The 26197-nt window shown below is 41.2% G+C and overlaps 1 protein-coding gene across 3 annotated transcripts in view; it reads right to left on the bottom strand.

Annotated features, from left to right (window-relative positions):
- The window catches only part of nfatc3a (nuclear factor of activated T cells 3a), a 63622-nt gene that overhangs the window by 18560 nt on the left and 18865 nt on the right, over positions 1 to 26197 (bottom strand). For all 3 annotated transcript variants that reach the window (XM_023411962.2, XM_023411959.2, XM_023411961.2), the window contains exons 2-6: positions 23726 to 24908; positions 18728 to 18890; positions 5395 to 5594; positions 4803 to 4975; positions 4113 to 4253 (exon numbers count right to left, since the gene is read on the bottom strand). In XM_023411962.2, the coding sequence (XP_023267730.1) occupies positions 4113 to 4253; positions 4803 to 4975; positions 5395 to 5594; positions 18728 to 18890; positions 23726 to 24908 (1860 nt within the window). The remainder of the gene's footprint in view (positions 1 to 4112; positions 4254 to 4802; positions 4976 to 5394; positions 5595 to 18727; positions 18891 to 23725; positions 24909 to 26197) is intronic.

Raw genomic sequence — 26197 nt, 5'->3', positions numbered from 1 at the left:
TTGGCCAGACATCTTTGGGGCAGCTGCTTGAAGGGAAGCAGTTGGGGTGAAAACACTGACAGGCTTGCAGTGTGGTTGGAAGGAATCACAGTCATCACAGCATCATGAAGAATAAAAACGTTGACAACTAAGTTAGTACTGAATAGGCTCTCAGTTGAGGCACATTCATTTGCCTGTTTCATGGTACTCAAATGGTGCAAGTATACTCTGCACCTGCATGGCCTTCTCCTCAAAACCCAAAGGATTCCCTCAAATACCACTGTCAGGCATCTGCAACATGTCTGCAGAGAGGACTGGCTTATATGTAGATTCTAACAAAGTAAGTGCTCAGCTGTAAGCCCTGTTACATTCAGGCTATTCAGCTTTCTACGAAAATCCCCACTCTACCGTAGCTCTAAGTAAGTGATTTATCTGTTCTGATCTGAGCCTAACATTAGCCTTAGTTGTAGTGATCAACATAAAGCAGTCATAACCCTAAAGAGATTCTCTCCATTGTAAAGGAAAAGCTTAACTCCTAAATGACGGCGTATTTTTTTCCAATGAGCAAATGACCTTGAATGTCTTTGCAGCTGACAGCAGTGCATTATTGCAGTACTGCTTGTTGACATTCAACAAGCAGGAGCAAGGGCCCCACATGCTCTGTCAGACAACAAGCACTGACAGGAACCTCATACCACACTAAGACAATGACTCGGATAATCCAGACACACTATGCACCCCAGTCAGTGGGGAAAAGAATGTGGACCCACTGTGCCGGAAGACTGAACAAAAATAAAGAAGGTAATTACTGTTTATGTTACAACTGATGCCTTTTGCATCTTTGTAAAAGCACACAGTTGTTTAGCTTTTACAAGAGAAACAACACTGTCACTACAGAATACACATGCTGTATTAGTCACTATTCAAGGCCGTCACTGCTATAGACTTTAAAGTCCACTCCTTTATATAAACAATTATCCTTGTTAAGGTGAAATACTTATACCAATTATGGACTTAATTTTAACATTTATATTTGATGAAGTCTAGAAACCCAAACAACTATTCTTGGTTTTAAGTAAACAATATGTATGTATGTATGTATGTATGTATGTATGTATGTATGTATGTCCTTAAACAAAAACAACTCTAAGTTTAGTTTACATATAAATACAGTGCCAGCAATTCCTAGGGCCCCCGACCTTCCCCTTTATCTGTCTTCCTTTTATACTCTCTCGTCCCCTAACTACTACTTCAAGTAACCTAAAACAAAAAACAAAATAAAATTATTAATCAACAGATATATTTTCTCTTTCCATTCTTTCCTCAAAGATGATTATCAGACCACTGCTTAAGGCTGGAAAAAACAAGAGGAACTGAGGAAGTTCTGAGGACCAAAGTAAAGGTAGCAAAATACAGGAATCATACTAAAGCCATGCATACCAAAATGCAGCAAACCCAAACTATTATTATTTTATGTTTATCTGCTTTAAAATATGATCTCACATGAACAACTGCTTGAATCAGTTTCTGCATATAGTCAAATACTTTATAGTTTATATATAGTTTTATATAGTTTATCTCTGTGTACTAGCAACAATAGGCCAGTCTCTGCAGTTCCTCATGAATCTACTGTTGTCTTTCAATTATGAGAGATGGTGGAAAAATATCTGTCATTGCCTCTCTTTCTTTCTTTTCTTCCATTCCTGTACTTACTCCAATCAGTGCCTTTCTGCACTAAAGCAGGAGGATTAGCCATGATGAGGGGGATCATTTACACAACCTAATCAACATCATCTTCCCCTCCCCTTTCATATTCTTTCTGTCTCCTTCCACAGTCCACTGCCCTCATGCACCATGGGTCCCAGCTTCCCTCCCTACCCAAGATGCACCTCCCTAAGGTTTCCACTTGCTGCTGTGTCTATAAAGACTTGACCATCAGTGAGTTGTTTCAACCATGCTACTTTTCTATGCCATGCTTCACCTGGTACACCTCAAAGAGCTAAAGAAATTCCTCTGGGAATGGCTCTCGCTAACAAAAACCTCACCACTCAACTTTCTGCCATGTGTGAACTTGATTCTGTTGCTCTACATCACAAAGGTACCTCGGGCAGGCAGAGACTGGCTCAACAAATGTTATCCATTTAAAATTTCCATCCCAGGGAACAGCTATTACATGTGTTTTGATTACAGAGTGGTGTACAAAAGAGAAAAAAGATAAGGCAGAGAAAGACGAGTGACTTAAAAGAAACAGGATGAATAGCACAGGGAGTTTAACTAAGTAATCTCTTCAGCCTAGGTATTTGCTAAGCAGATATAAGCAACTTTTAAAGTAAAAAATACTGGTTTTAGGAAACAGAGAGTCACTCTGCGTTCATCCTAACCCTCAAGCTCCCACCCTCTCCACACAGGTGGTGCAAGCAGCCAGCAAGAGTTGGTAGTGCAGTGACAGTGATCCTCACTGGCTTCCTAACAGCAAACACCACTGACTGTAATTGCTGTAAATATTGCACATATGCTCTCCCTCACTTATCATCTTCTTTTAGCAGGTCACACTTGCTAATAAGTGTGAGACAAAATATGGGTGAGTTGATGTTCATGACAAAATACAATGGTGAGACAAAGCATGCATCTATTTTGTGTATTTCATTATGAAATTACCATATCTAATGACTATACTGTCCTGTAAAGCATGTGTGTTTGTGTTTTTTGGATAGCAATGATATAAACAAAGTCTTTCCTACCTTCTCTATTTATGTAGGATTACTATATATATGTTTACTTTATTGTCACAAAACAGTACACCCATTTTATGAATATTGGAAAAAATTGTAACATAATGTCTGTACCAGGATATATCAAGACCGTACATTGACACTGCCTCATGATCTGAGTGTTTGTCTCATGATGACCTGACACACAACATTACCAGCAGACATACAGTAAATCTGTTTGGCATTTAACAAAATGCCCTGTGGGAATAGAGGACTTGTTGCGGCTAAGATAAGGATAGATGTGATCTGAGAACACAAACACACACAAAACAATTTTGTTACTAGAATTCAGGGCTGGCTTTAATAGATTTATGATTCAGATCTTTGTATCCTCTTGTGGCAATAGTGGTCATATCACAGAAACAACAGAGAGAAAATCAATATGTGAATACAAAAGATACAGAAGATATTATGGACCTCTTTGCAGTAACACAACATGACTAGGTCAAATCCTAGTGTATGGCTGGACTGCACATGGTCAACGTGCAAAATTGAGGATGTAGTTAAAAATTGTTATGGAACAACTACTTTCAATAAAGGATAGCTAAAGCCTCCTGGAAAAGTTGCTAAATGACGTAATGACCTAATTAGCATATTCCTGATGTCACCACATCTTATCTGCATTCTATCTAGTTTCAGGTCTGTTATCTGTTTGCTTCTCTCCTACTGTCTGAACTCACATAAAACAGCTGAATTCCCAATAAAACTGTTCTAATGTTTTCCGTTTCTGTTGTCAATGGAACAAGTATGAAATAGTGACTGAAACCCAGCCGATTAAGACTACATGTCAGTCAGTAAGTCAGTAAGTGCGACATCCTTTGACAAAATCACATACACGTATTTTGAAGACAACAGATTGACACCTGTTGTGGATCCACTGAAAATGCCCCCTGATGAGGCAATACAAAATGTTTGTGCGCAATTGAAAAGAGCAAATTGAAAGAGCAACAGTCAGTGGAAAAAGTCCAACACTTGGCCGACAAATGGTGTAACTTCATGACTAACTCAACTCTATCACTCAGTCATGGACATTCGGAGACGCAGCGCTGGGCTGTGGCCAGTCCAGCCAAAAAATGTGGCTTTAGCACCAATAAATGAAAACTGAAATTAGAGCAATTTATATATTTTTCCCTGGACAGGGAAAAAGATAAGTGAACTGAAGACTGAAAGGGAGCATAGACATCCATCAACCATGACTTCTATAAAAACCTTCTGTTGACTTGAGCAAATTCACAACAATCAAAGTTTGTTTTTTGTTAAGTCTGTCAGACAAAATGAATGATGATACTTTTGTTACATAATGTATGTTGGCACATTTTCTGTAGTGGTGGTTCAAGGCTAAGCTGCTGTGTGGACACTTACCAGGGCCTTTCTCCAGGAAGATGACCTTGGACTCCGGGAAGAAGTTGGAGCCTGTGATCACCATCTCTTCTCCCCCGCTGACCAGACAGCTGGTCAGGCTGGATTTCTCAACCTGGGGCAGCTCTTGAGCTGAACGCTGGGCTGGGAGAGACGCAGCAGGGGTTGAGGAGAAAAGAGGATGATCATTTGCTGAGCTGTGTTCATTCACACTGCAGTCTGTTTTTTTAGTGTGGACTATGGATGTACAACAATATAAGCAGGCAATGTAATAGTAGCTTCTAATAATATCATGCAATTTCATATAAAACTGTCAAAAATATAGCCTGGAAAATGACCACAGATTCACACCAACAACTCTCCCTCAGCCTGAACAAAAAAGGTAGTATTCATTGCAGAGCTATGGTACTGGGATATGTAGATTAGGTAACTGCTAGGCTAGAAATGGTAGAGCATTTACATTTTTAACTCTTATCAGATGTTCGTATCTAAAGTGACTTCAAGTGAGAGGACACAATAGATTAAATCAACATCCTTAACTGTCAGGGTGCAAGCTTTCTAATCAAGAAGTGTGTGAAAAAGTTTGTGTGTGTGTTTGTATGTGTTTGTTTTTCTTGTACGTGGTTTTCTGAATGAATATTTTTGGGTGTGTGAGCATTTGTGTGAGACTCAGGCAAGGAAGTTGACACTCACAGCACTCCACAGGAATGGAGGCAGCCTGCAGTGACAGCACCTTCCCGTTGGGTTGAGGGATGTGCACTCTGAACACCACACGGACCCGTGTGTTCTTTCTTCCTATATCCGTCTCCCCCTTCCGCAGCTCAATGTCTGAGTTCCGCAGCTTAAGGATGCCAGCACAGTCGATACTGCAAGATAGAGGGAAAATAGTTGGCCCCATACGGCACCACTGGGATAGGCAATCATCTGAGATATATTTAAGCAGAGAAGGCTTGGGAGTGATAAAAACCAACCACAAGTCCAGCAGGAGACTGGCAATGAGAGGCAAATTAAGTGTTGAATCACAAATTAAAAACGCCTGTGAATATGATTTATTACAACTGTAAATGAGAAAATCCCTCTCTGCTCCATGGGAAACCCTCAAAGTTTTCTTCTGCGCCTGACTCTCCTGTTGGTTTAAATTAAGAAAATCTATAAAATCCCTTTTGGAAGATGTTACAACGCTGTATAATCATAAATGTTGTTATTTTTTCATTGGATAGGGTTTCCTTCATGGTGGTAAGCTCATAACTGAGTAATGTAACCCTGAAGTGCTTCTGACACCTACCTGGCCGACATGTTGTTTTCGGTCAGGAGAGGAATTTCGAGAACTTTGGTGCTTGAGACCATAATTTCTTGGCTGGCTGTGGCTACGGTTTTCCCGGTGATCCGGTGCACCTGGTAGAAGGCGTGCGGCCTCAAGTAACGGTCGTCTGCTGTTCCGATGAACATCTGCAGGTTGACAGGCTTCTCACTGTAGCCAATGAGCTGACATGACAGATAAAGATAGAAAAACAGAATAAAAACAGATGTGAGTTCTTATGATCCAGATGAGAGGTGTGAACAAAGGAATACTCTCTTCATTTCCATTGCCTTCAGAAGGCCACTTTTTTTGGAGGGAATCTAAATGTCAGGTCGAGGGTGTTGCGATATTTCTGGCAGGGCCACTGGAGATTCATCTGGCCCTTTGGCCTCCGACCAGTTTCACACTGATGTTTTCTACTAATAGTCTTATAATTTTTTCCCCTTGCAAGTCTGCTCCTTAACAGGATTTTTGCAGGACAGTGTTACCTCCAAAAACCTTAAGACTTTGAAACCAGGTCCAGTCAACTGTTCCAAGAAAAAATGAAGCTGTATTCACTGAAAAGGGAGAGAACACAACAACACTGAATAGGCTTTAAATTTATAAAAAGCACAAAAAGCCAGTGTACTAAATTATCATACCAATTAACAAAAGAAGAATAAATGATGGCTTACAAGTCACTGCCAAGATGATGATGATGACAATGTTGATTTATAGATTTACCAGACAAAATATTCAATGACTTATTCAAAGAAGAACACTGATCTCCAACATGTTCCTATGTTGTTAAAATGCAAAAACGCAACAGCACATAACCGGAAAAATGAAAAACTAACGTAGAAATCTGTGGAAGATTAATATCTACTGAGCTCAACTGATATATACTCCTCGAATAAATATTAAATTTGACATTAAATTATACAAAAAGCATCATTCATATGACCCTTGATTCTTTCTGTGAGGTCTCATGCATATAAAAACGCTTTTAATGGTTACACTGTGGTTAAATGGAAAAAAAAATGCTAGTAAAAATGTCAACGGCCTTTTCAAATCCGGTGGTTCATGCGTGCCAACCTGGTTGGCACCTAGCAGCAGCAGTTGCTCTCTCCATTAGTCCCTGAGTGCTGGCACCCCTGTTTCCACTCAGACAGGTGAGATGTTCAATGAAGGAAAAGTGTTGCATGTCGGGTAGAGACAAGAGGAAGATGGAAAGGAGAGCAGGACCTTTCCTCCTCAGAGGGACAGAACAAACACACAGGCCACACAATGCCACTACTGTTGTAATGTTGTACTTGGCAGCCTCTGTCACAGCAGGATGCCCCCCCTCTGCATATACACACTCCCACCATACTGCCCTCATAAACCCACACCTCCAGCTCCAATGGAGGGCAGCCATTGAGGGTAACAGAGAAGAACGAGGTCTTTCATTGCTGTTTCACCCCAGGAACTGCCAAGCCTCAACCCTACCACAGCTGGCTACTGACCCTTTCCTCCCTGCAGGTTTGCGTCACACACCGTGTCAATGTTTGGTACAAACGTGTGGTGGGTGGAAGGAGAGACAGTGGGTGTAGCTTTGGATTTGTCATGTGCTGTTCCAAAATCAGCTAAAATAAAAAGGCTTAGATTGGTCACAATGAGGCCCTGGAAACATATGTACCTGAGAAAAACAGCCGACAAGCACTACCAAAGAAACCCATGCTTGGTTTCAAAATATTGACTTTTTCTGAAACTAATGATTCAACTGTGGTGGTTTACTGTAGGATTATTGCACACAACTTATTTCCAGCTCTGGTAAAAGGTGCAATAGAATCAGTCTTCATGGGAACCGCTGTCATTGGATGTACTGGCATCTTGTGCTCACTTTTGCAACTTCCTCTCTTTCTCTCTCGCTTGCTACTTCTGCGATGTCCCCTGTGGTGAAAGACGTCAAGGTATGGAAGTAACTGCATTGAACTGAGCTGTGGAAAACTGAAATATGCTGTGTTTACAGCAGGTTAAGTGAGGGGTCTCGCCTCCCGAGGCTTATACTAGGCAGGCAGAGCAGTCGAGCTTAAATCTTAATTATGCTTCACTGTTCTGAACCAAATAAAAAGCTATCTAGACAGGGTAGCACTGCTGAACTCAGTGAAGACCCATTTATTCTCAAGAGAGTGCTGAATTAAAAATAATACAAGGGAAAATCAGTTACTTTTTTTTTATTATTAAAAAAACACCTTTTGTTACTACTTAAGACACAGCTAGTTAGGAGTTCACAATTACCTTAACCTAACCCCTTCAACATGTATGACTGCGTTTAATCAAATTTTATATCGAAAACTTCTGTCATTTCGACTGTGGTTCTCCCATGTCTCAGGTTGATCAGGAGTGGAGAGACTAAAGGCTACACACAAGTCTGGCAGAGAAGTTCAAGTCCACACATAGCATCAGAGTGAGCTGTGGGAAAAACAACTGAGCTTGTAAACCTGCCTGGTTAAGACAGGTCTTCCTTCTGTACCACCTGATGTTTATTTATCTAGCTACTTGAGTATAGATAAGCAGTGTCTACAATTGAGAACTTAAAAAAACAATTAATGGGCACAAAGGGAAAAATTAACACTACCACTGGCACAGTCTACAAGAAGCAAATCTTTACATTATTAGCCTTGCACTGAAATGAAAAAAGCAATTTATTTTACACTAGACAGAACGACTTTCAAAACATCCCTAAAACCTTTACTCTTAGTCAGTGATTACTTTGCCAAATGCTGAGTGTTTTTCTTCTTTTTTCTTAAGTCTTTTAATAGGATATAAGACTTCCAATCTCTAGGCTGTTTTGAATCAAAAACTCCCAGCCAGGTATGTTGATACTCCTTCACGACATCCTCCAAATGAGTTTTTAACATCTCAGTGATTTAGGCATGTCTGTTGTTTGGATTGAAAGAATAAACAGATAAGTGATTAGTGTTGTTTATGGACATGTGTCTGTGTCTCTCTGTTTTATACCTGATCTTGAGCCTGCTGTTGGTTCTTATAGGGCAGAGATTGCTGCAGGAGACAGCATGAAACGACCAGAGAGGAAGGATGACCAGATAAGGCAGCTTCCACACAAAAACACATGTAAACTCTCACAGATGGCATGTATTTCTTAGATCAAATGTCTAAACTGTCACTCTGCGTTTCTCACCATCATCCCTGTCCAACTGGAATCAACCCACTGAATGTTCAAAACTATTCTATGTGGGGCATGAAATGTATTCGGAGGGAAGTTGCACGAACGGAACAGAATGAGGCCCCTATAATAACCAGTAATAGGTTCATCTTTGAAAACCACATTAGATCTTAAGAGCCACATGAAAGCATAAATCCTGCTAGTAACAAGCTAACAGGTAATTATGCGCCCCTGCCTGAATGGATCCATGGCTATAAATGACACCACTACTCTGGATTCAAAGAAACATGGAGTCACAGGAATCAACAGTCTTGTGGGTTGTGTTGCTTGTTTTATGATCATGTCTGCACACTGTGGAAGTGAGTGTGTGGATGTGTCTGTGCACATGCCTGTAATGCACATTGTATGTATATATATGTGTGTGTGTGTGTGTGTGTGTGTGTGTGTGTGTGTGTCCATTAATCAGGGCATGTTTATTCACAGCACCATGTGTGTTCCAGACAGCATAAAATGAGTTAACAGTGTCTGGAGGAATGCATCTGTGAGAGACGTTACACGGACATAAAAAACTGAAAAAGCTTCACGGATGTAAATTAGAACACCAGGAAAAAAAGCACAGGAAAATGGGAATAAAAATGAGGAAAAAAAGTCAGCTGTATGATTTAAAAGTAGAGTGGCACCTATTTGATATCTGTGTTTTCTTTTTGAGACCCTCAAATTGTCAAGGTTAAACACGTTTAACGTTGTGTTAAATGAAGCAGAAGTTGTGTAAGATTTATTTTTCCAGTTTGTCAGTTTTACCCAAAACTATGAACTGTCACCATGAAACAAAAAAAGTCCTTGATTTTTTTCTTTCCTTCCATTTACCCTCTTCATCTCTGCCTCTCTCTGTGTCCTCTTATATTTTCTCTATTTCTCTGCACATGAGGGATTTGGTGTGGAGCCAGAGTGTTGACAAACATACACTTAGCAGGCCAGGAGTTCTTTCCAAATCAAATAATCAACCAGGAAAACCTGATTAGAGGGCCAGAAAGAAAGGGCTCACTTCAGCAGTCCCAGTGAATCAACACTCCCGGCCAAACAGAAACATACCACACAGCCAGGCTAATTCAGTCACTCTGCCACAGTCACAACTGTTACTAAACACACAATTATCATCTGTTTCTCAATTCAGTTGAATTTGATTAATTTAGATAACTGGAAAAGATAGAGCTGCTTTACAAATGTAAACTCTAAAAAAAAAAAAAAAAAAAAAACTGACTCAACAATAACTAAACAAACCTAAGCCTTACAAAACAGCGCTAGCTCCAAGAGTAACGTTTACTTTAGCAACAAGGGCCCAGTACATGGAACCCATTAATATAAAAGGTGGAAGCTGAACAGGAAAAGAAACAGATCAGAGAAGGTGTAAAGTTTTTAGTTCTAGTTTCTCCAATACCTCAGTACAATTTACTTGTTTTCATTGATCCCAAATTTTCAAATCAATGCAATTGACTTTCCAACTCGGACACTATGTTTTACATCCCTGAGACAGCATTAAAACTGTGTAATGAATGCTGACTAAAATGATATCATATCATGCGCTCCTCAAACACCAGTCTAAGCACACTTCAGGGGCCTATTTGCACCTTCAGCTCAGAAATGGGTAAAGCACCACCTGCAAACAGCAGGACGTAAACAAGGACACATGGATAGTGCCATGGTCCTGGCCGAGGAGGCTTCTCAACAGTGAAATGCACATGACACACACCCTTGACTTGTTTCACATTCCTGAGTCACCCCTCTGCCACCCCCTAAATCTATGCTTGAGTGTGAAATACCACAGGAGGGTGGTCTCTGCACTTTTAACTCCTCACCTTTCTGCCTGTCCAGACTGCACTGAGCCAAGCTGGTCAGTCAGTAAGTAACTGAGGCCTGATAGAGATCAGTTCTTATATTAAACCACAATGACATTAAAACCGGTCACATGTACCCGGGCCTGCGCTCGATCAAGCCTGTAACTACCTTACGGATGCCGCTGCTGCTTCTGCCTGTGGATCGAGTTTAGGATGAACTCTCTCCCCTAAAATAAAACTGCTGGATACAGTTACATACTCAGCTCCCACTAAATAAAGTCCCTGCTTATTTTCGGCCTTCATCTGTTCCACTGATCCAGTAATAAGGCAAACAAGCTGAGGGGAAAAACATCTCCCATCACTGCGTACACAAAATGCTTTGTGCACACAGACATACACACAAATCATTCTAACTTTTCTTTAAAATACAAAAAATACCCCACGAAAAAAACACAGCAGTACTAAGAGCTGATCTGAGTGCGAGGAGTTTTGATAATGAAATATTAGCATGGGCACAGCTGAAAGGGAGAAAATCACCTGCTCCCTGCAGCAAAACACTCTCTGTCCACATACTGGGTTTCATCAACATCTATCTGCAATGATCACACCTGCCATTCATTTTCTGTTTATCTCTTGTTCTCATTTCATCCTCTCCTCTGCTTTTATTCTTTCTCTCTTCTCTTTCCCTCTCATATCCTCCTGACTTCCCTTCCTCATTTCAACTCTTCTGACTTCTTTACCCTTTTGTCAGTCTCTCCTGTCCGTCCCTGTCCTCGCCTCTATTCTACCTCAGCCCAAGCCCTCTACCGTAACTCGACACTTTCTCACAGCCAGCGCCTCACTCTGCCAAGTTGTTTCTCTGTGTTGCTCCACTGTTGCCATGGTGAGACTCGCTCTGTGTATGCAGGATTGTGTGTGTATGTGTGTGTGTGCGTATGAGCGAGCAGCGATGTACACTCACATTGGTGTAAACTACAGCCCCGAAGCTTGTGTCAGAGAGAGTGTGTGCTAGTTAGAACGTGTGGATTTAAGCACATTGACTTTGGTGTAAACTGTGGCCCTTGGAAAGGTTTGTGATGTGTGCGAGTGTGTATGTGTGTGAGAGAGGCAAAGAGAGAGAGACAGAGAGAAAGAGTGAGTGTGCAACAGATGTAAAAACAGGAGCAATGGTGGTCAAGGTCACGAGTGGGCCCATTTTATCTGGCAATGGTTTCCCTACTGTGGCACTACAACCTGGGATCTATGGACACACACAAACACACAAACACACACACACACACACACACACACACACACACAGGCTTGATGTTTGCCCAGCACACTAGGGAGGGCAGAGAGAGCCAGGGGGCCGGTTGACTGTTTGTTTAAACAAGGTCAATACATGCGCACGCACATGCATGCGCCCGCGCACACGCACGCACACACACACACACACACACACACACACACACACTCACACAGGAGCGTTTACTGTATACTGCATGAGGGCTGTATATGGCCTTGCTAGACTGGTCCAAGCTCAATTCCTCTTATTCCCCATTCTATCCTCCCCCACTTTCCCACTCTCTCTCTCTCACTCACTCACTCTCTAACACACACACACACACACACACACACACACACACACACACACACCTCTCTGTCTCTTTCGCTCCCTCTCAGTGACGGTTCTCTCTCGCTGTGCGCTAAGCCTGATTACAACAAATGAGAGCCAAGCTTCCAACATGTTTACATCAAATACAGCCCTTGGGCAAAGCAACACTAGCTCCAGCCAGTTCACACACTGCACGGCTCTGTATTGTTGTCTGAGTGTCTCCGCATTATGGCAGCTAGTCTACTGAGAGATCATGCAGAGTTGGAGAGAGAGACCTGTCACAGTATGACAAAAGCTTGACTGTGGCACAAAGCAAGAGGGCAAGAAAGTAGAAGATAGAAAGCAGATAAGACAGAGGTAAAGAAAGATGGACAGAATAAGGGAAAGTGTTAAAGAGACTGAAAATGCACGAGTGAATGACAGAGACAGAGAGAGACAGTAATTAGGTCACGGCCATGCATTCAAGCACTGGGATCAAAATCATTTAATGCATCCAAGCTGGTGGAAATATTAGGCCGTCTTGGACAGCTTCTGTCGTATTCTCTTTCACATCCTTGTCACCAGACACCACAGCTTCATTTAGATTTATTAACTGTGGCAACAGTTTTAAAGATGGCCATAATATATTTTCCAAATGACTGTTGAACTGTTTATTTTTCAGACTAGTGTTGTAATAAAGAACAGTCCTATGCTGTGTTTGTCTGGGCTCATTTTGTCTGTGTACTGTGTAGTGTACATGTGAGTGAGTGTGATTGTTTGTTCACTGCATCTGCTAGCCTTTTTCTGTTGTGCCTGCCTGTCCGTAGCCCAGCAGGTAATACCAGAGGGGCTCCTTATATTTGTGTGGGTGCAGCAGCACTCAATTAAGCTGGTTAAATACGCACAAGGATACCTCAGCCAGCCAGAGAGGCTTTGGACTTATATGTCTCCTAGCAACAGGTGTTCAATTATGGTCTGCAGCTAGCCCCTGAGGAATGGCACAGCCAGGCACAAATGTAGCCATCCTGCAATGTACAATTATTTTAAAAAAGTCAGATGGTCAACAATATTGCAACATACTGAGAAGCAACCTGATCTTGCACAAATTTTGAATAACCTCAACAATGTTCTTAACACTAGCACATCATTAACAAAACCACATTGCTCCCAAGTCTGTAAAATGTCTATTGTCTATACAGTATGCTATTGTGTAGCGAACATATTTCATTCTAGAAAAGTTTTAGTTTGTGAAAAATTTGTTTCAACCATCAGAAAGTTCAAAGACTTCTCTGGCAACCAATACTTCATGAGGGGCTGGATGAAGGTTTTCTATTTTGTTGAGCTTAACACGTGAAAAAGTGGTAATTCTTCTGAGGGATAAAAGCGGCACAAACACTGTTGACTGATGGACTTCTGCAAAGCTACACTGTGGCTATTTAACAATATCATTAGCCCAGTGTGTCTGTCTTTGCATAGAAATACACAGCATTCCTCAAAGAACCCACTGCTATGAATCATGTCTGTCAAAACACTTCAGTGTAAACACTGTCACGCTTTGTGGCCTTTGTTTGTCTGGCTACCATAAGTACAGACAGATAAGGAGCTGACTGTTAAGACCATTGCCAGTCAATGCTATATGAACCCAGTCTCTCTTTAGATCACTGATCAACAGCTGGTCAACACCTTCATATCTTTCTTTTTTAGTATTAGCTGGTGGCAAACTCCCAACACCCTGCAGACTCATGTTTTATTCCGAGCAAGTGAGATGTATTTTTGTTGCCAGAGCACAAGTTACTGTGACATAAAATTCAATGGCTTGTCTACTCCTTAATATGATACACCCCACAGTACACTAAATTGGTTGCAAGGTCACAAAATGATACAGGACAAGTGGCAGAGTACACACAGTGCACCAGTTAACGACATCAGCAAGCTGAAGTATGATAATAAGCTCATTAAACTAAATCGAAATAATTCTGATGCTACAGCAGCTCCACAGCAGTGGTTTATTTGCTTCATATTTTCTGTGGCTACACTTCTGTACAGCTCCTACATCCTGTGTCTGGGGCCAAAAACCGCATGGTTAGAAATCACTGGTTTAAAACTGCTCCTCAACTGAGCCATTAAATTCTAAACAGACACGCTGAAAAAATTAACACACCCATTCTCTCTGAGGAAATAGTTATCCTACAACATCCTGAATACCCTTTGGATGGGAGTCACATGGTGAGCGATGCTTTAGACATTTTCTTTCCTTTACATCTAAAGGGAAAAAAAACACATTCAATAGTAATTTTGAAAGTTCCTTACCTCGCTAAACAACAATTCATCCTAAAGCTCTTCAGTAATATACAGCTGCTGGAACCCTCCAAACTCCAAAATAACATATTAATTGAACAATTTTTAAAATACATTGTTATTTATCTAATAAGTGTTTGTGCACTTGTGTGTATGTGGGTTAGAATGATAGAAAACCATGAGAGAGAAAACCTTGTGAGTGTCCAGCTGTCATTGTTGAATTAACAGTTACAGTAAATTCTGTGTGGTTTTGATGCTGATAATTCAGCTAATCCATTTTTCTTGTTTACAGTTTGAAATGTACATTTAAGATTAACTTTTTAATGTTTTTTTTATGTAATGTTGTTGTTTTACTAAAAATTAATTTCAAGACAAGACAAAAAGCCCTATGACAGTAGCCTCATAGTCTGACTGACCACAATCTGTTGAGTGAAACACCTGCTGGGGCTCCCACCCAAAGATGACTTTTAAATGATAGTGACAGAAGCATTTGCATGCATCTCATTGCATGTAATGTGACATACCCACATAATTGTGTTCTTGACTGCTACTATCAGCCGTGACTCTGGGTTAAATGCAAGTGTATATTATTGGAATATACAGGGTAATATGGGTTGGTATTCCCTGCTACTGAATGCTCCACCTGCTCCAACCTTTTGTTGTACTGTCCCAAAATACAAATGTCTATGCCAAGTAATCCTAGTTTGCAGACTTCAAACAGGCCAGATGAAGAAAACTAAAAAAAACAGAAACAACAACAGACAATGCCCTGACCCCGCCTGATACCAATAGTGTCCAAAGGTCCCAGGCCTGATGAAAAATGCAAGGCCAGAAGAATTTAGCATTAACACACCAAGGAGAAGATATCTTAATAATTCACGCTTTTTGTTTATACAGAACAATACAAACATTTTAGATGAAACATATAAAAGACCAGCCCCAATCCTCCTTCCTCTGACATTCTCTTGTTTTTCTGTTGACACAGCAGCTCAGTGGTGCATTGATCTGGGAAACAGCGTGGCCACAAAAGGAAGTCATCTCTATGTCCAGATGGCAGCTATGGCGTCATCTGGTGACATCACGCCACCAGACTCAAGACCCAAGGAGAATACGAGGTCCCGCAGAGCCCAAAAACACGTAGAACTACAATCTGTAGAGAGGGTAGTTGCTTGAGTATCATTGTACTTTAGATCAAAACATAAAATCTTGTTGGGATACTTAATACTTTCCATTATAACAAAGTCCTTCTTAATGTTGCCGCCAAAATTATTAAAGTTGGTATTCTAATTCTGGGGCAAAGATGCTGCAATCACATATGATGGTCATTGGTCATTGACCATTGGTCATTCTCCAGGGAATAGCTTGCTTCACACCTACAGCGCACCTGGGAAACATAATATCTGCAAGCTTGTTAACGGTTTCAAGTGGTCTGACCCCCTTATATCCAATGTATACTGGGTGAAAACCGTGGCTGACTTTGTCAGTCTCTCCAGTAATGTTTGTCTACTATGACTTTTTAGCATTAAATTTAACATATGTCTGACATTATATCCAGCATCTCATTGTGTGTTCTCAAACACTTATGCAAAGCACAGTGTGTGTTGGTTTTTGAAGTAAATGTGTTTCTATAAAAAACAATAATGAGATCACAAGGTAAAGAAATGAGCTTTTAATATGTTACTTTTTTGAACAATGCATCAAAAAGAGGCTAAGAAGGCCAACAATAGAGGGGTGGATATTTAGTAAACAAAGATTGACTGTTAGACCTGCTGGACAAGTGCTGATACTATCTATCTTCAGCTGTTAATTTTATGTTGACTGTCAGTGTTTTTAAGAGTCTAAACAGGAAGTCGGGACCCAGAGATGATTTGTGTAAGTACAACATGTCCTAAAATTATTCTGGAGCATAAACTTTTCTGTAAAAGATCAGAGAGGCGAGTTACTTTGCATTCAATATACAGGAAATCTGGAGTAAATTCTGGATTAGCAAATTATGGCTTGACATTAGCATACTATATCACAGTATTAAAATTTCTAACTTTGAAAACTGCTACTATACTGAAAAAAGTGGAGCAGTATGTATAATAGCTGTATAAAGAATGATTAAGATTTCTGTAGTTTGCTATAGCATATATTCCACAATCAAACAAAAAAAATGGACTTCCTAATCAAACTCACTTGCTCCTCCCTCCGTCTCATAAAACTCATTCACCCACACATTTTCTCTCTGTGCACGGAGCTCTGCAAACCACTGCTCATGACAAGCAAATGCTGTCTGCGATTCTCTCGCTCTGTCCTTTACAACCTATTGCTCTTTGTCAATTTGATCACGAATGTGTGTTCCAGCAGTGATACATCTGATTTTTATTATCAGCACTCACCATACTCACCATCACCATATCACCATACAGCTAATGAATGTCTATACCAGCTATCTATATCTATATCTCTATCTATAGCAAACCAACCAGAATCTGCTGTATTCAGCCTAACGGCAAACTGACTGCACTGACTGTCAGGGCTAAGCTTGTAGGTTACTCTAGACCAGATTCCAGCTGGGTTTGGAATCAACTTTGAAATTGCCTCGTCTGACCTAAGATATAAGCTCTCTACTTGCTATCTCCTGCAAGAAACTGCTATAACTAAACAATTCCCTCTGGGGTGAGGAATGAGGGCAAGCATGGCAAACGCCTGGTTGAAAAAAAACTGACAGCTAAATTATGCATTGTCACATATGGCAGGATAGCATCTTGGTCTAACTGAGGTTGAAATGGTTAATGATTGGCCTGGAGGGAGCCTGCATGACTGAATGCATGAGGACATAGGCTGTTTCTAAAGCAACAAATGGCAGTAATTTGGGCTTCATTGTTGTTTCAGGAAATGTTGTGTTCCATCGTTGTATTTTTTAATTGTTATATCTTGTGCATATTGTTCGTAATGAGCTGTGACTGAGTTAGCCTAAGGACTAACCTACTTCCTATCCATAGTTCCAAGCTATGAAAACCAAAGTTAGCCACACCCAATAATAACAAAAATAATAATAATCACACAAAGATTTTGCTGTGCTTTCAATGCATTTTAACACATCTTACCATAGATAGAATACAGTATAATACATTTAGATATAATTTCATCCCTTTTTTTCTAGTTTATTTCTTACTAACTTTTCATGTGCGGTGTCACAGAAGTGCACTTGGGACCGATAATATACTGTATTTAGAGCAATGAACAAACAAAACCCAACAGTGGCAGTAAGCTGAAGATTTATCCATTCATCCACATTTATCCACATTTTGGTTTTGAAGACAAAATTTCTATTAATTTCTACAATGTAAAATTTGACAAAGAAAATGTAGGCACCACTGCAATTCTAGTAGAGTAGATACAAGGGTGCAAGATGTACTGAGGATAGTGGACTGTACTTAGCAATCCTATTGGGCTGAGTGGTCAGCTGGCCGAACTGTCAGTCTGAATTTAGCCATTGTCAGGTTCCACAACACTGGTCATGGCCCGGCTCTAAAGCCCTGCCTTAATCATACACACAAAGGAAGCTTGTCAACGGCCTCTTGAAATGTTAATGAGACTGAAATCTTCCGCTATTGCTCTCTCTCTATCTTTCTCTCACTCTCCCGGAGAGAAGAGTAGCCGTAGCTCTACGTAGGCTCACCTAGTCTCTCGCAGGTGCTATCAAATGACAGAGCAGCTTACTGGGCTATAGTGACAGCTCTCTTGCCTGCCTGCTTGTCTTCCTGCTTCAACAGGTTGACTGACAGTATTACTGTGGGAGAGGATCAACATGACAATCCACACATGCAAATATGTAACATGAAACCCTAAATCTAATGATCATTTACAACAACCAGCTGATATTTGAGTTGTAAGACTGTACAATTCCTAATATAGTCCAATAATGCAGCATTAGTCTTAGTAACAGCTACAGATGGATGCTGAAGTCATTGTGAAAAGGAGATGAGAGGATTTTTAGCAGCATCCTGCTGCATGCATCAGTAATATTCAAATACTGACATTTCTGTTTCAAGTGTGATGGGTGTTTACATGTACAAACTGCGGACAAAACTTATTTCAGTCACGTGCAGAGGGCAATTCCTGCAAACTGTAAAACAGCCTCTCAGGAAGCTGCTGCTACATTCAGCAAATTGATTGTTCGATTTCATCACCGAAGGCTGCAAGAGTTGATGTCTTGGCAGAGGGAGCTGGATGATAAGTGCTCAGTGCACAGGGACAAACTTAACTAATGCACGGCCAGCATTATGTTAACGCAGACAGTAAATCAGTCATGACCTCAGAGGGGAATTTAATCCTCAGTATGGTACAGACATCAGTGCTCGAATTTTGTTTAATGGAGCAAAAACACTGAGTGTATGGTCTGTAAAAGAGCTTTGATGGCTGAGCGGCAGTAAGTACAGCAACCCAAATGTGTATGAAAATGCCCAAATAAATTACCTTCACGATTGGGTGGCCACCGGATGCTGCTTTGACGGCTCCTCGGCTGCCCTCTGTCTCATAGTGCGCTCGGTGGTGGGCTTTGGGTTGCACCTCTATCTTCAATTCATATTGGCCAAACTGGCTTGGCAGCAGCCAATCTAAAGGAGGCAGTGAGGAAGTCCTGGGGAGAGAACACCACAAACACACACACACACACACACACACACACACACACACACACACACACACACACACACAAAGAAGAAGAGTATATTAAAACTTTGCAATTAGACTATCATAAAATACAGTGTTATGCAAAAGATTTGCTCAAAATTTCATTTGAAACGGAAATGTGGTTATGGTAATTATGACTGTAAATATGAACAATCTGTCCTGAGGCTTCAGACTACGACAGCACAGAATCATATCAGTGATGAAGAAAGGACATTTTAACGGCCTTAACAGTAAGAATTTTCCTATGAAACTCTGCTTGGGTAGATACACCTTCATATTTTCCATATTTCAAATTCTTCTGTACAGATGTGTTAAAACTGTGACATAACAATGTAAGGTCAAGCAGGACAACAACCACTCTCTCTACTTCATGGCTGATGACAACAACCTGTCTTACCACTGTCTCAAAAGCATTCAAAAGCTGAAATGGTGGTATTCCCCTTTCATGGTCTTAGACAGTATAATAGGTGCAAAATGGGGGTATAATGCACTGTGTACATAGCCCCAGCAGACAATGAATCACTGGAATGCCCATATATATTATTCCTCTTCTTAGACATAGCACTTGTAATAAGTCAACTTAAGACTTTAAGGGTGAATCATATTCTAAGGGGGACTTTTCTTTGTGAGTCTTCTGTGTGGGTCAGTGATTGGGTGGTAAGATGAGTGTGTGTCAGACCCTGAGCAAATTACTGTGTGTGTGTGGGTGTGACTGTATACTGCACTAGTGTATATTTTATGTGTAGTGCACCAAAGGGCCTTGCATTGTGCGTCTTTTCCTCCCTGTCTCATAAAAAAAAAAAAAAAAAAAAAAATCTGGCTAGGCTACAATCATATTTGAACAGCTGCACTTGAAAATAAAACACTCAATGGCCTTCTCCACAGAGAAACTGGGTCTCTCCATCTTACTGCATTAGATCAGTTTACCCCCAGAAAAATACTATAAACACTGGCATTAGCCGTTAGTGTCAACGAAGCCGCAGTCTATTCCAATAATATTATATATTTAATATTGTTGATTACAATTGATTTAATTATATTTATCATATTTATGAACAATCCTCACAATTCACTAAAAAGTTTTTCATTATAGTGAAATATGCCTCATTACGAATATATCTCAAACTATCACTATTTTTTTGTTTGTCATTATCTTCACATTTATGTCTCTTATTAGCTTCAAATGATACCAAAAGAAATTTTCAGAACATTGCTCATCCACAGTTTGGTTTTGGTTGGCTTACAGTATATTATTAGTTTACTTAATATTTCCCTACACAAAAGTCTCCTTTTTTATTCTGCTCTGTAATATTTGTGCAGAACTCCAGTGCATATTGTATGTTTAACCTGACAAAGTACTTTACTTGTAGAACAAGCCACAATCTAAACCTTTGTAATGTCTTGATAGTGTACACAGTTAATTAATCATGATCCAAGAGGCCTACTGTAGGGCAGCACAAGCTATATCTGTGTCATCCAGGTGTTTTGTCTCACAGCAGTTGCAAAGTGCCATTGTTTTTTTAGCACAAAAGTATACACAATCATAAATCAAACTGTGTATGTATGTCTATGTATCCATGCACACTCCCACTTTGTCCATGTTCATGTGTCTAAGTCTATTGCCCTGCATGTTAGGCCTGAGTAAGGAAACTAACTCTGTGCTGTCTCATGAGCTAAGAGGCAGACACTCTATGCTACACACTGATCTCTGCCTCAATGTTAACCACTGTAAGCTCTTTGTGCACCCTGTCACATGGTGGCATAAGCTTTTATTTGGCTCTACTCAAGACACTACAGGCTCCTAGCATGCAAACGTACTGAGTCTAAACTCCATGACAGATATTTGACAGTACAAATAATTTTTAAGGGAAAGTTTGCTAAGTTTTTGCCAGTATGGCTGACTCCCCTAATTCTACCCTTTCCAAATGCCTGTCAAGTGCTGGCTACGTGTAAACCAATCTGATCAGACTGAATTAAACACATGTGAGTTAGGCTTTCATAGGAGCCATTAAACTTCATAAACTGCCAACAAACTGGCATTAAATCCAAAGGAGAAGCTGCATTTTGGAATGAAAAGGTATGTGTCTGATATTTTGTAGAAATTTTGTGCAGTTCATGGAAGCCGTGTGGTTAGAAATCTAACTGAGTTACATGTTGGAGATTCTCCTACCACATATGACATGGAAATGTCCCCTAAAACCACTTTAGGTCAAAACTTGTTACATAAACACTAACTTGCCAGGTTGAGAAAATCCCACATGATTACAGGCACATATACCACAAACAGCTGTTATGCACTTATCATGTTTAGCTTTTTTCTTCTTATGATTTACCATATGGTTATTACTGTGGTGAGCAAGTGCCATGATGAACATACAGTGTGCTATAATGTGCTATGTTGCAATGTCAAAGTACTCAGTTCAGTCCTTTTCCGTTTGATGTTCAAATATGGTTTTCACCTGACAGAAGCTCTATCTAAGATCAAACTCTAACACAATGTAATAGAGGCATCACCCTTATGTTTTCCTCCCAGTAGGCATGACATAACCACCCAGGAAGTGTGGGTTTGCATGGCTGCTACGGTAACAGGAGTAGAGGAAGACAGAGGAAATATGATCTTTGTGACGGAGCACAGCAGGAGCAGCAGCCTATGTCCTGACATAGCATAACCTTTCTCAAATGTCTAAGCCATAGAGTAGGGGCTCAAAGTCCAGTCACATTCCCACAACCTAGTCTTCTCTAAAGTCTTCATCATTCCTCTAGCATCCTTTCTACCCAATGAATTAGGTAATTTTGCAGCTACACGTTGTGTGAATGTGTGGGCCAGTCACATTTTAAGTCACAAAGAAATTACATTTTCTTGCAACATATCAGTAGTTTCATATTGAAAATCCATTCAAAGCCTTTACTGATTGCCTTATGGTTTACCAGTAAGCATACATACAACCTCCAACTATTAATACCATCAGTACCCCTGCTGCTTCATCAAATGAAACTGGATTTCTCATCGCACAAGTTATCCTACTTTTATTTAAATCCAGTGATGTAGTGGTTACTTGCCGGATTATTTTTCTGCTAACAAATTCTAGTCAGGTGTCTGTTTACTCACTGGAGCTATACTAACTGCATTTACCACATAATAATACTGCCCTTTTGTTCAAATAAAGCTTTTGGCAACCAATTCATACAAGTGCCATTTAATATCTCATTATAGACAGCTCAGGGTATAGTGCATGGGCAGGCTCTTTGTCAAAACAAGCGTCTGAACACCCACCCAATTTTTAATGCCACCCACTTTAACCCAATCCCACTGATTCCACCTGGACCATCTGTGCAAAACACCACTAACACACATATGCATGCATATAGGCATCTTAACAATCTTCTATCTCATGGCAGACAGGAACTCACCTGACCTGACTGTCTGCTGTGAAAACGGAAAGCTAGTTCTACCCTATATTTTATGCCAGTGCTAGTGACTACTGGAGGTAGGTTGGGCAATAGCACATTAGCAAGGATCGCTATGAGGAAATACTTGTAGGACACAATTAGAGTAAACAGCATTGTTGCAAAAAGAAGTACCGGTTGGGTTTTTCATGATATAGCACTTAACTCTACAGCAATGTGGACATTGTTCTGTCCCTGTCTTAGCTGTGGCTCTCTTCAGAAATTTCACTTACCAGGGCAAGGATGCAAAGATCAAATGGTGACTCATCAGAGCTGACCCTGTTATTGTCTGGAGAGTGTTAGGTCTTTGTGAGCGAGCATTTGTGTTATGTCTATCCATGTGTGTGCATGCATGTGTTTGCCCCCCTTGCCATATGTGCCCTGTGCTGATTTACAGCGCTAGGGGCCAGTGCACACAAACAAGGCCACGTCTTCATCTGCTGCACACATTGAAGAACCGACAGCAGACTCCTCTCCTAAAAAACTCCATTATGAGTTTCTGATTGCACCCATCACTCTTTAATGTGGAGTGAATGTGGATTGTGCCTGTGTGTTTGCATATGTATGTATGTTTGGAGGACTTGTGGGTGTGCGTCCCTGTGACTCCCTTTGCACACTAATAAACTTGTATTACTCCACAATGTAACTAAGTCAGATTTATACTGCTGATACAAAGCTCAAAATCCCCTATTACTGAACATTGATCTGCAGAGTTCCATCAACAGGTCTATTATTCATCTAAAATGCTATTTGATACTAATTTACTGCACTGCAATGTTTACGCTTCCCTCCTAGATCAAAAGGGGTTTTCAATCTTTATGACAGCGCACAACACTCAATAAAAACATTCACCACTGAGGTTTATTGTTTAGCCTTGGCCTACTAATTGCTTTTAAGACTGACGATACATGCTGTCTTGCCAAGTGGTGATTGCATTAATAATTCACAAAAATACTGATAATGCTGGCATCAGCATATCACCTTCTGTTTTTGCCTCTTAAGTTTAAAACACCTGCAAGCTTTAGGTTGTCATCCATTAAAGAGTCTATTCCTCGCAAATACTGGCAACACAACTGTCGCCAAGTCTTTCTCAAATACAAACAGGAAGTAGAATACAACAAAGTGACTGCAACAGAAAATTCTTTCAGCCAGTTGAGAAAACAGTCCACTCTGACATTTGAAAAGATTAAAGGCACTTCATCTCCCACTGAGTCTTCTACATCTGCATAAATCATTTGCTTTGGCTGGATTAGAACACTGCAAGATGGGGCTGAATTTGGAAAAGATTGTCCTCCACCTTTTTCTGCGTATTCTCCTCAACATCAGCGAATTTACCTGAATATAGGTGTATGACCGGGCTTGGGTTTATTCCATGAGAAGTGGGAGGGGACTGAGAGGAACTGTTCCCCAGGCCCATCTTTCTTCAGGCTGTGCATGGCCTCATCTGAGGGAGAGTCTAGATTAGGTGACATATTTCCTTGGTCATCTAGCCCTAGCTCCCCTTTCCCAGACTGCATAGCTGTTCTGTCCTGTGAGGTCTTCCTTGTCTTGGATGGGATGTCTGCCTCAGATGGGCAGCACTGGAAGGGCGACATGCCTACAGAGGGACTGCCAACCCAGGTGTCCTCCGTAACGCTGCCCCTAGGTGAAGGTCCTGGCGTGGGTGTGGGTGAGTGATGTGGAGACAATGAGCCGGGATAGCAGATGTCCGCGCTAGAGTGACGCCTCTTCCCACATGGTGACGTGGGGCGTGAGGAAGGCCTGGAAGGTGGCCGAGGGCTAAGCCAATTTTCGTCAGTGACACTGGTGCGTGGCGAGTGGCAGGGGGACTGTCGTGGTGACAGGCTGACAGAGTGGGAGTGGTGCACAAAGGCGGGGTGGTGGTGCTGCCAATGGGGCTGCTCCTCCAGAACTCCACCACCAGTGTGAGGGGAGGCACAGCCTGGGGAAGTAAGGGGGGAGCCTAAGGTAAACCGGGCAGCTGCTTCATTTAGCTCGGAGTCAACATCATCATAGACGTGTGAGAATGATTCACATGAGGAGGCATCAGAGAACCAGCTCCTAGAGGAGAGGCTGCTGCATGGGCTGGGGCTGAGTGAAGAGTCCCGGTATGAGTGGTCTAGCCGCAAATACAGGTGGTCTCTGGACAGGGGCCTGTCACCATGGTAGTCCCCATCAGGGCCATTGGCCCTCAGATCCTCCTCATTGGCATCCATCTCCTGCTGGCAGCTAGGGGAGATAGAGGTGATTTGGATACTGGGGCACTCAAAGGCCTTTGGTGCCTCAACAGGAGCAGAGGGCAGTAGAGGGGAGGTGCCATACTTGGAGTCTTGTGGCTCATAGCTTGGAGGCTCAGATCCTGGTTTCTGTGACTGAAGGCGTTGGGAAGTGTTGATGACCTGGGAGTGAGACTGCATGCCATGACGAGGCAAGCCAATAGACTGGTGATTAGTGACCATAGCCTGGGGCTGGCCCACATTTAGTATGTAGAATGATGTGTTGTCATCAGGCTCCAGATCTAGAAGAAGAAAAGGAGGGAAACATTAAGATACAGACATCTGGAGAATATTTTTTGTTTATTGTATTTTTTTCTCAATGTCTCTTAGTTCAACTTCACTGAATTAATGAAGTACAAAAACACTGTTGATGTAAAATCCTGATCAACAACACAAGCTTTTAAACTTCTTGATGAGATCAAGATTAAAACTGCACGAGTGACCTTGGACAAAAGACTATACCATATGTATCGCAGCGCCACAAGACACATTGATGCAATCAGTTATGAGACCGTGCCTATGAGTGGCACATCTACGTTTGTGTTTGTGCAGACCAAGCAAAAACACCTGTAAGCATACAACCAACACATCCCTCATTTGTATCAAACCCATGCTTTATCCTTCTCATCAGTCAAAAATCAAATTCACAAATGCAACAGACAGTGAGAAAAAAATAGTAACATTATTTTCACCTAAAATTGGCTTGTGCTTGTTCTTCAGTCCAGGACAATGAAACCATGATTATGAGGCAAAACTGCCAACCCCAAAGGCAACCAAGATACCGAAGACATATTTTAGGTGTTGCCTCTTCTGAAGCAGTACAGAGACAGGTCTGGATTCTCCTCCTGACCTATTAAAATGTCTGTTACTTTTAAAAGGGATAAGAGGAAACTGAAACAACATTCTACTAGTAACGTCTTCATCCTGCTTCTGCCTTTCTTTCAGCCAACACTGCACTACACCAGGACTACAATTCAGCTTCTGGTTGCCAAACTGCAAGAATTATTTGGTCACAAACCCATGTGCGGTTGCGCCCTGAGTTTGCACTTGCTACTGAGCCCATATTCAGGAAATTAGAGGCCAGAGTGTTGCTGGGTAGCAGGCAGTCATACAGGCATTGTTCCAAGAGGGATAACCGATGAACAGCACTACTCAGGAAACAAATTCACACAACGGTGCGTGCTGTCGGCTGTCATCACAGCTAGCGCTGGCAGGCTATTTATACCAAAGGTCATCCGGCACAGGCAGCATGTACACACACAAACACACACACCCACACACAAACAAACAGACAAAAGCCCCTTGTCTGCATTGGCACTACTCTATTAGAGGTTATTGATAAACTTCCACTGGATATGCTCTGCTGCTCCCATAGGGAATAAACCCCCCACCCAGACCCTCCCAGTGTTTCAAATGTGAAAAGTTAATTTCACATGCAGAGCCACTTTCATGTTAGAACAGTTGGAGCTGATATTTTATTTTTCTATTAAAAATGTGTCCAAAAATATCTGCATTGTCAGTTTAGATTTCA

This window comes from Seriola lalandi, unplaced genomic scaffold, assembly GCF_002814215.2.
Source record: "Seriola lalandi dorsalis isolate HSWRI2012SDOR001 ecotype SW California unplaced genomic scaffold, Sedor1 jcf7180002054474, whole genome shotgun sequence".
Taxonomy (NCBI): Eukaryota; Metazoa; Chordata; class Actinopteri; order Carangiformes; family Carangidae; genus Seriola; species Seriola lalandi.
This window is presented reverse-complemented; position numbering and strand designations above follow the sequence as displayed.